The sequence below is a fragment of the Cryptotermes secundus genome, unplaced genomic scaffold (assembly GCF_002891405.2).
Source record: "Cryptotermes secundus unplaced genomic scaffold, Csec_1.0 scaffold404, whole genome shotgun sequence".
NCBI lineage: Eukaryota > Metazoa > Arthropoda > Insecta > Blattodea > Kalotermitidae > Cryptotermes > Cryptotermes secundus.
This window is the reverse complement of record NW_019720569.1, coordinates 929,568-940,725: the sequence shown is the minus strand read 5'-3', so window position 1 is coordinate 940,725 and position 11,158 is coordinate 929,568. Positions and strand designations below refer to the sequence as shown.

At 37.7% G+C, this 11,158-nt stretch overlaps 1 protein-coding gene across 2 annotated transcripts in view; it reads right to left on the bottom strand.

The window, feature by feature from the left end:
* Positions 1-8,864: 8,864 nt before the first annotated feature.
* Positions 8,865-11,158, bottom strand: part of LOC111869126 (calpain-5) — a 34,646-nt gene continuing 32,352 nt past the window's right edge. For both annotated transcript variants that reach the window (XM_023860358.2, XM_023860367.2), the window contains exon 14: positions 8,865-10,633. In XM_023860358.2, the coding sequence (XP_023716126.1) occupies positions 10,463-10,633 (171 nt within the window). In that variant the 3' untranslated portion in view covers positions 8,865-10,462. The remainder of the gene's footprint in view (positions 10,634-11,158) is intronic.

The window sequence follows — 11,158 nt, the reverse complement described above, 5'->3', positions numbered from 1 at the left end:
CCCTGCTTGAGATTGTGCCTGTGTTCACGGATTCGCACAGCCAGCGGTCTGCCTGTTTCACCAATGTAGCTTCTGCCACATTGACAGGGAATGCTATAGACGCACTGTGCCGTCTGTTGAGGATCCCTTTTTGGTCTCGTTCTCACGAGCGAAGATCGTAAATTGTGTCTAGCTTTGAAGACGGTCCTAATATTATACTGGTTCCCTATGCGCTTGAACTTCTCAGAGATGCCCTTGACATACGGGATATAAACCGTGCAAAGAAGCTTTTCCTCTTTTTTTTCTTTTGACGACTGCTACTCTTGGACCTGATAACCGAGTCAATAAAGCCTTCAACCAATCCGATCAGCCAACGGGTTTGGATATTTCTCCCATAAGGATTCCCCTCATCAATGAAGAGGTTAACAAATAAAAAATGTAAGTTTTTATGAATATTAGTGGCTTCCATTACTTCTGCAAGTTTTGCTCCGGGGATTAGTCTGATTCCCGGAAGTCGCCCTGGTGGCACGATTCTTTATTCACACAGATTAGGCATGCATTGTCCAAGTTTTTACTTTCGTTTTTAACTGAATTCATGGAATTGAATCTATACTTCTGTTTTTTTTACACTGTTGACATGTGCATACCTGGCACAAATTTTCTATCATGTCTTTTACTGTGATTTTATTCTTATCTCCCAGTGACGGAACCGGTTGTCGGTTGTTCATAGGTTGTTTTCTACAAACCAAGGTTTGTGTAGTTATTAAGACTAGTTCTTTGTAACGGACCCAACTGAGTAGGTTTATTCTTCTCTATCCACCTGAAGCCGGAGACAGATCCAGTCTCCGAAACGTCGTGGTCTTTTGTCTTTTACATACCAGACGATGGATGAGGTCCAAAAGAAGTACAGTACTCGTATACACCGTCAGAATCCTTTCAAGTCTATCTGCAATACTCTTGTTTCGTATCTTACAAACAGCCAACTGCTCCAATTTCGATACACGGGACTTCACTTTAATGTTTATAAAATGCTTCAACTTGCTTCAAACTTCGCTTCTTTGACCTGAAACTTAGTACTATTCCTATTTAGTGCCCTGGGAACCGTCTGAAAAAAGAAAACTCCAGTGTCTCTTTTAAATCGATCTGCACTTTGACATCATAGGTTATCTTCATGGTCTTAGAAATCGTTTGGTAAATGCTTCTAATCGCTGTAGGATTTGAGGTTCTGACAGTGGTGGTTATCTTCTGCAATGTAACGCCGTGTAGTCAGTTGAAAGTCAACCCACGCTTACCACCTGCTTTCACGCTGTTTTTTTTTCCTAGATTTATTCTTAAATATTAGAGATGGAGACAATGTTCCTCCGAAACATCGGTTAAATTTCAACAGGCTACACGGTCTTATATTACAGAAGAAAGTATCCTCCAGTTATCTGTTCAAAATTCGTTGTTTCCACCTATGATTTTTTGCATTTGTCCTTTTGTCATGAGAGGAGCCGGGATAGCGACTGGCTATGGGCTGGACGACCGAGGGGTCAGAGTTCGAGTCTCGATAGGATCAAGAATTTTTACTTCTCTAATCTTCCAGACTGGCGCTGGGGTCCACCCAACCTCCTACACAATGATTACCGGGGACTCTTTCCCGGTGGTAAAGCGGCCAGAGCGTGAAGCTGACCACTCATCTCAAACTAGTGCCAATGGATATATACACGTACATCCACTCCCTTATGCGTCTTCATGGCGTAGTGCTTAATTAGTTAAGCACAGGGACAGCTTTACCTTTACCTATTGTCATGGGAATAGCTTTGAAAATGCTGTAATTCTTCTTATAAATTCATTACACTGAACTGCGCTTTGGTATCATTTATGTTCAATATCTTGGAAACTGTCTCTTGAACGTTTCAGTTCCTGTTCGACTTTCGTTACATAGACCTGCACTTTCGTATTATTGTATTCTAGCCGCATCTCGACCTGAGCCGTGACCTGTAATTGTTGTCACGCAGTTACACTGTTCTAAAGGAAGACAGCAATGGCATTATTCAGAATAGCGCCTTGCAAATTTGAGACGAAGCATTCGAAAGTTACAGGGCGGTGTCCGTCATTAGCTCTTAATTTCCACCTCCCGAACTTCTTTTTATGCGCAGTGACAATCATGATTATGACTCCGATAAACTATGTTAATATAATAATAATATATAACAGTAAGAAGGCAGTTCACTACAGCCTGTCGAGGATACAATGCGTTCTCTGAAAGAATTATGGGTACCAATGTGATTAAAGTGAAAAAGGAAATTCCTTTCTGCGCCGTTCTTGGTATGGAATGCGGGACCTGAGGTGTCGAAATTCTCCTTTCGACTGCCGTATGCTCCACCTAAGAAATTTCTGTTGGGAGTCTACTCCAGAAGATGTCGGTTGGGTTTAATTTTGGCTTGGCTTGCTGCCTGCTTCATGCAAGATTCTTGCTTGGCTTACTCTTCGAACCTGAAGATCGAGGTTACTTCTTCCGAAACGTCAGTCGACTTTCAACGACTACAGTGTTACATTTCAGAAGATAGAAATATTTGAATAATTTTAGTTTGTAATGTATATTCAAAGCCAGTTTAGATATGTTTAAGGCTGAAATATTCAACCATATGCAGCAAAATAATGAAACTGGATACAAACCGAAGACAGTACTATCACAGTCAATAAGTTCGTGGAATGGCCGCAAAGCGTCGTTGCAGTGCACTACAGTGGACCACATTCCACGAACTTAACGACTCTACCTCGTAATAACTGGAGGATGGACGAAATTATACGGGAAGCGTCATAATTTGTGTGCTTTGTCAAATATTATTAGGGAAGCCAAATCAAAGATGTGAGGATGATACTGATGGTACATGAGGAACACTTGGGGAAGATGAGAAATATATACATATATAACATTTTAGTTGGAGAGCCTGGAGTAAAGAGACCAATTGGAAGACAAAAGTATCCATGATATAATAGTATTCACATTTATCTTAAAATTATGTATGTATGAATGTGAACTGGGTTCAAATGGCTCAGGACTGGTCTCAGTGGTGGGCCTTTGTGAAGACAGTAACATTTGGGCAATACAACGTAGACAGCATCATGACCAACTGAGTAACCATCAGCTTCTCAAGAATGGCATGTAGTTCTACATGTAAAGAGTAGTGATAGTTCACTTAAATGCATAATCTTGTCAAGATGTCATTTATAATTGTTTCCAAACAACATACAGTCACAGGTTGCAGCTACTCAGTGACATCAAAATGTCTATACAAGAAGAGCTTTCTCAAGAGCAAAATGACATTTCAGAAACAAGACGTATATATTTCTGCCTGCCAGGCTTGAACTGAGCAGCTTGAAACGTTACCTGATTTAACACTGCTTGTCCTCTCCCTCAAGCCATGTGGTTACAATATGTACCAGGAAAGGACTGTACTGAAATAACATGCTTCAAATTATGTGATGAGAAATAGGGTTCCATATGGATACCTTCTGAACAACAGAGAATTACTTGGATATCACTGATATACATGAAAGAATTTAAGATTTGCTCCTTCTCATGATGTCAGTGTAAGACAAGTGTAGCCAGTGCCTGAGGTGGAATGAAAATAGAACCGGGATGCCATCCCGCCGCATCCCACCCCACCTCAAGCCCTGGGTATTGTACATTGCATTTACTGCCAAAGAAGTAACAGGATGCTTTTAAGCCATTTAGAAAAGAACCGGGATGCCATCCCGCCGCATCCCGCCCCACCTCAAGCCCTGAATATAGCCAAATTAGTGATTACACCTTCAGCCCTCATGTGGAGCTTGCATGTATCATTTGCAGCCCATACAGTTTATTTAATGTCATCTTCACATGTTTTCATGTATTTTCTGTATTATTCTTATGTTGTTCGACTTTCAAGTAATCACAAATGGTCACAATCACTAAGCATACCAGTGATACAAGCAGAAATGTAATCCACATTTATATCATCAGGCCTATAAAAAAGGCATTTTTGTTTTCCTGCATCTTCACATTTCAAGTAAAAATGTGTCACTTATAGGAGTACACCAGTAACACTACATAATCAATTCAGGAACTATAATTGTTTATATTTGTGATAAACCGTGTACATATTCCAATATATGTATATATAATCACATTCATTACAAAACTTATTAAAAAAAAATAGGAGATAACATTTTCATTCTAAATTATAAAGGGACTACACTACACTTTACTGAGTCTATTATAACAAAGCCATTTAAATAGTGCTGGGAAGCCAGTCAAATTGTTTGGTCTAATAGAGATATGCATTAAAGCTTGTGTACTCTACCGAAGGACCCTAATATATTCCAAGACAAGAAGAAAACTTTACTCTCTTTGTGTCACTTTGTTACCTCTAAAACTCTTTTCCCAGAACATCCAACCACATTTAACAAGCTGATCAAGCTGTTGGTAATCAAATATTCCAGGGTATACTAAAATTAATAAATTGCACTGTACAAAATGCAATATAACACAGAATACTCATATTCACCAATGACACAACAGTTTGTGTTCTTTCTAAGGTTACTGAATTAAACTAAATGTTCTTTGGTATGCAAATTATTTGATGATAGGTGGTAAAGATGTAAAGTTTAATAATGTCTAAACTGTGTCATATATATATCACCCATGAAGCTGAGCCATTCTTGAGAAGCTGCCAATTGTGCAGCAATTGTCCCCAGGTGAGGACAGAAACAGATCCAGTTTCCGAAACGCAGTGTTTTTCTTAGTTATCTTAAAAACCAGGAGATGGATAAAGTCTGAAAACCCAATATCTTGACATCGGTTGTCCAGTGATTGAGGCTAGCTCTTTCTAAGGGACCCAACAGAATAGGTGTTTTCCCTCACGTGAGGACGGAAACAGATCCAGTATCCGAAACGTCGTGTTTTTCTTAGTTATCTTAAAAACCAGGATGATGGATGAAGTCCCAAAACCCAATATCTCTGTATATTACACAGTTTAGACATTATTAAACTCACTTATAATAATATATATATTAGATAAGTATTGTGTGCGTGTTTAACATTTAAAACCTATGGAAGAGTATGTTAATTTAAACCAACTGGAATCACATTCCAATGAGCAGATCACAAGTCTATAATTGGATTATTTCACCTGTCACTGTTATATAATGAATGGGCTCAAGTTCAAGTTCATAACAAAACGAGACACAATTAATTTTAATAAAAAGTAAAAATTAAGCACAGCTTTGCTTTTAAACAATATTGAAAAATACAAGTACATTTATATCACCCCGTTCTTCTGGGTTATGACACAGCACAGTTATGTGGTAAGTGGGTACCTACTAGGCCTTAACAATTAATTCTCAATGAATAATATTATATTTTTTCATATGTTGGTTGAAATATGAGAACCAACTCATTTCAGATGAAGTTACTCAGACAGGGTTTAAGGCTTGACCTAGACTGCTGCTTCTGCAAGTTAACAAACCAGAGGATGCCACAAACAAAAACTGGATGTAATACTTTCTTATGAGGCACTCTTCGTACAAACAATGCCTAGACAGAATGAGCACTGCATTAGCAATTGTGTGAAATTATAGAAGGAAGTGAGTTCTCACACTGGAAGCATATCCTTATTACTGGAAGGCAAGTTCACGGCCAAATTTCTTCACCGTTGGCTACTTTTAATCAGCAGTCTCCTTGTGGGAACTGATTCACACACATAATCTTGGGTCAAAAATGAATCCTCACTATTTCTCCCACAGTGAATGAACCAACCACCAATCCTGGCCTCTGTCCTGCAAAGACGAGACCTTTGTCCAATCAAAGAGTAGTTTATGCCAAATCAGAGAGATCACAGCTTAGCTGTAAACAGTGTCGTCGTGGGATTGCTGCTCACCTCTATAGCAGTCAACTTTTATATGGAATCTCTGCCTTATAACTGGCATCATGGACTGGTGTATAAAAAGTTGACAGACTTGTACAGATTACATGGATGATACATTTGTCATATGGAAACATGGAATGAAAGAGATACAGAATTTCCTTCAACATTTTAATAACATTCACCCATCATCAACTTCACTATGGAAGTAGAACAAAATAAGGCACTTTCTTAAGTGTCCTGGTGAGCAGCAGATCAGGCAATTAACCGGGATGTACTGTATTGAGGAAACGCACACAGATGGACGTAAACTTTCATGCCAGGTCTGAACAGCATTATATCATGGAAGCGGCTACACTAATCACTCACATTCGACAAACCAAGTCGATACACAATGATTGTCATATTGTAAAAATGAACCACCTGAAGAACTTTAGGCATAACAGATACAGCAATCATACTGTCGTGCATGCCCTTGTTGCAAAACAAAGGTCTCAAACACACAAGAAGTTGGCAAGCACAACAATGATACCATATCAGCAATGTGTCAAACAAAATGAGCAAGGTTCTTGCCAAATACAATTCACACTGCTTTGGAGACAAATATCTCAGATCTATAAAGGACAAGACAGGCCAAATGTTTCAGATACATGTTGCACTGAAAGTGCAGCAAGATGCATGTTGGAGAGACAGGCAGAGACCACAATGACCAGATGTAAGGGACACATGTGATATTATAGGCCTGGGCCAGCCAGAGAAGTCTATTGTGGCAAAGGACACATTTGACACAGGCCAAAATACTGACTTTAGCAACAACTCCACACTAGATAAAGAAACAGGACATGGACCACTTGATAAAAGTGGTATCAACAACAGACTTCAGACCAGAAACATATGATGGATGGAGTTTTTAGTCTCAGTTGGTCCTAATGCCCAGTAACTGACATGATCAAGCAATACAGAGAAGAACAAGCTCTGGACAAGACAAGAGAAGCAAAACACTTATGGCTCTGCCCTTTAGCTCCCTCCCACACCACTTTCTCATGCACTCAGTACTGATCACGAGCTATAAGTGATATATAGATGTGACAGCCTGGATTCACAGTCATATCAGATCCTGAGGAGGGGGACTGAGATGGCCTCTCAAACTTTAGTCACTTTTAACAAAATGACATGGCTGACAGCCCAAGAAGATTTTGCTAATTAAACTGTTGTTGGATCTGAGGCTCTCACAGTGTTGACTATGAAGTCTGATAGAAATTCAATGTTTCAGGGGAATGTTTGTGAACTTCTACAAGACTATTCAGCATCACACCCCACAGCATATGCCTGATGAAATATTCATCACAGTTAACACATATCCCTACTTCATCCCTTGCAGAAATGTCACAACTCTCTGTAAGTCTCTGTCTTTGACTGATCTGTTCACCTTAAAAATAGAAAACCTAGTGATATGAATTGTTCTGCAGAAGACATAACTTGACATATACCGTATTCAAACCCACAGCATTAATAGTGACTATGTCAGATTTTCACCCTATCACAAAACTTAAGTGTAAAATCTGTTAACAAGGAAGATCATTTAAAAGGGTTCTCTCCTGCATCCTCTGAAAAAATAATTATGCACTAAAGCAATTAAAATATTTTTATCTAGACTTAACTACAAAATGTTACCACACGTGGGAAATAAACAATCATACATTCACTAAAACAAGGTCTTTTACGTGACATTGTAACTCTTGATACCACATGTATAAGCTTAGTTGTGACATATAATGTGGTTTCTGGCCTTCTAAAAGAATGCAAAGTAAACATTTCCTAATATCCTAAACAATCACTTTTCCAAAAATATTGTTCTATAAGCATCTTACCTACCCTCCTCAAATGTTATAAAAGGTTATCATCTCCATTCAGCGTGACTGATAAATGTTTCTTTTTCTTTCCCTTTTTTAATCTAAGACCATCTGCAGAAGGACATTTCAAAACAAATGGAAACTACTATTACAATGTGATTGGTCAATATCAACACATACATACATACAATATCATTACAATGTCATGTCAACAATGAAAGATTAAAAAAAGATAGAAACAAATTATTAATCACACTGGATGGAGTTTATAACCTTTTATAATACTGCTAGTGAGACGGTTCAGGATGAACCAAATCAAACTCCTCAAATGTATCAACCATTTAAGTGTAATCAATACATCTTGAGATCTACAAACATCTATATACTATATTCAGGATTTCTATGAAGTAAGACATCAAAAACACTGGCCAGGACAGGATATCTCATTGGCTTTCTATTGGAAGATGGCTCAGGAAATACCTCTGAGTGAGGTCCATGCCATTATGATCATTACTCAGAATCAAATTTGGCAAGCTGTGAAACTTGTGAAAGCTGCCATGTGATTATGAACTACGCATGTTACATGCCTGACTCTGATCCTCATTTATATTTGCTTCTGCTCCTGGCATGTCCTAAACAGACTACAGGCTAGTGCACATGTGCCAGCTGTCCTATAGATCGAAGAAAAAAATAAATGCACAATGTTTGTAATCTATTCTACTCTACACAGTAACCACACTGCCTGATAACCAAAATGTAATTAAGAGACTAGATATACATAGAAAAATACAGTATTACTGAAAAGACAAATATCAGTATAGACTTAAATGTAATACCTGATAGTAAAGATCAGTTTCTGTCACAGGCAAAGTAACTGAAATAGGCAGTATCTTCAAGCCCTGATATGTGGAAATAAAGTAAAGGTATCCCTGTAACATGCCGTGGAGGCCCATAGGGTTGTGAGATGTTGAGGCTCTCACATTTTCTAGACAATCGGCTCACAGGTGGCGGTGAGGTTGTCAGCCTTATGCGTGGGCCGCCCTTTACCCCCAGGAATATTCCTGGTACATTTCTGTTAGAGGCTGAGTCGACCCCAAGGCCATAGTGCAGCTGGAAGAATTAGGTAAATTGAAAAAAAAAAATCCACCTCATTTGGATTCGATCCCATGACCTTCCAGCTTGTAGCATAGTGCCTCAACGAACTATGCTACTGAGTGCCCTGATATGTGGAAATAACATATATAAAATAAGATAACATAATATAAAACTCCCTTCGAGGAACAATAAACTCTATGTTCATCCATACCATATATTTACTGTATCTCATTCATATCAGCATTCATCATCCTATGTGGAACATAACCATACTCCTTTCGTACATCATGCAAGTATTTCCATATTGCAATACAAGCATAACTTGTCACTTTGTACATTCTACACTGTTAACCCTTTCATAACATATATCATCACTGCTCAGCACTCAACCTGAATAAAAAGATCACAGTTTCTTTATTGGTGTATTTAAAAGTTCTGTATCAACTGTGTACATTATGGAGCATCAAAGACAGGATAATTATAAATGATATGTAACTGTGCTTAATACTTTCCATGTAAAAACAGACAATCCCTATACATCATATAATTTCCACAGGTTTAAACTGTCAACAGCCAGCAGGAGAATGGCCCTGTCACAGTGACCACATTCAGAACAGAGCTGGGTAAGCTATATTGAGATACTTCATTTACAGTATGACAATATCCAACATAGAGATGTTACGTTATTTGAACATGATAATCAAATATCAACATACTCATGTACTGAAGTGGGAAATAGTCACTGTATAGATCAAGTTTTGTTATGGCCACAGTTCCTGAGTTTGCTCAAAGGCTGTACAGGAAGCATATGCCAAGCATACATGGGTTTTAAACGTAGGATCAGGATACTGAATATGCAACTGTAATATATTCATAACTAAATAGTTTGAGTTTCTACACACTTTATCTTTTCAGTCATAATGCAAATATTTGTGCTTTTGCTAATAGCTCCTAATGCATTATGTGAAATTATCTGTCACCAAATTTAGCCATGTGCAATTACTATAACATAACCTTTGGGAGTGTACAACCCTCTTTTTTTATAAAATACATTTATAATTATAAAAAATAGCGCCACTGATATGATTATAATTAATTAATTATCATTAATATTGGTTGTGGAGAAATGAAACCACTCATTGTCATTGCCTGAGTTGACCATGATGCTAGAAAGTACTGCCTAATATTCTTGTGCTTTCTGGAGTTTCAGATCTCTTGGAAGTGCAAATCATTATCATGGAAGCACAAAGAAAAACTATTCCTCGACTATTATGCTTGTGATACAAATGTGCAGAAAATGTACCTCATGGGCATGACTGACATTTGCTCTGTGCAATGCTGACACCATGGACCTTATGTATATGCATGTAATAGTCAAAGATGAGCCAGCAATGTGAACAGAATTTCAAAGGAAGAAACGTTCACTATTAACATTTGTAGAATTACTACAGAAACACTTAAACAATATTTTTTTTTTAATTTCTGGGATGTAGGACTTCATTATATTCATGTCTACCTGTTCTCTTCTATAATAAGTGTATTTCATAAGAATTTCTGTCACCTTTACTTCTTAGCCTACTTTCCTAAAGTAGGCTTATGTGATCTTCTATTATCACATTTATATATTTATATCTTATCCAACAATTACACTGTTAAGAAGTTATCATCAGTGAGTACATAAAGCTCCAGAGATCCTTCTGTGCAATCATCTAATGTCAAATTGATCCGGAGAAGTGTTGGTTCGTGGTTAAGTGGTGCAGGGATTCCAACCTGTCCAAGGAAGGTGTCTCTAAGCAATGTCTGATGACTGTAAACCTGTAGCAAAAGCAGGACTTAATGAATGGTGGATGCAACAATGAAAATAAACTTTTTACAAAATATCTGTCATAAATGTTTGAAGAATGCTAAAATCATGTGAAAATTATGTGCAATATTTTACATTTAAGTTCTTTGTTCTTGCTGGTTTATCATTACTCTAGTCAGCACTGTCTTCTGGAATGTCTGTGGGTCTCATGATAATGATGCCAAACATAAGAGCACAAGCAGTGTTTCAATAAAAAATATCTAATATGTTATAATGTAATATGTACATATTATCTGGCTAATAAAGAAGGGCACAAAATAACAACTTATTCATTACTTTCCCACCTTCCCATATAAAAGTGTGGTTACTTTAACTAGTACACAATTCAGTTCCATAAACATCTAAATTTATCAAAGAGTGAGAGTGTTGCCTTGATACCTGCTTATGTTTAATTTAACACTTTGCGGACCGGTGGCATATTTTTATGCCCAGCACTTTTAAACATGGCGGGCCGGTGGCATATTATTATGATTTTA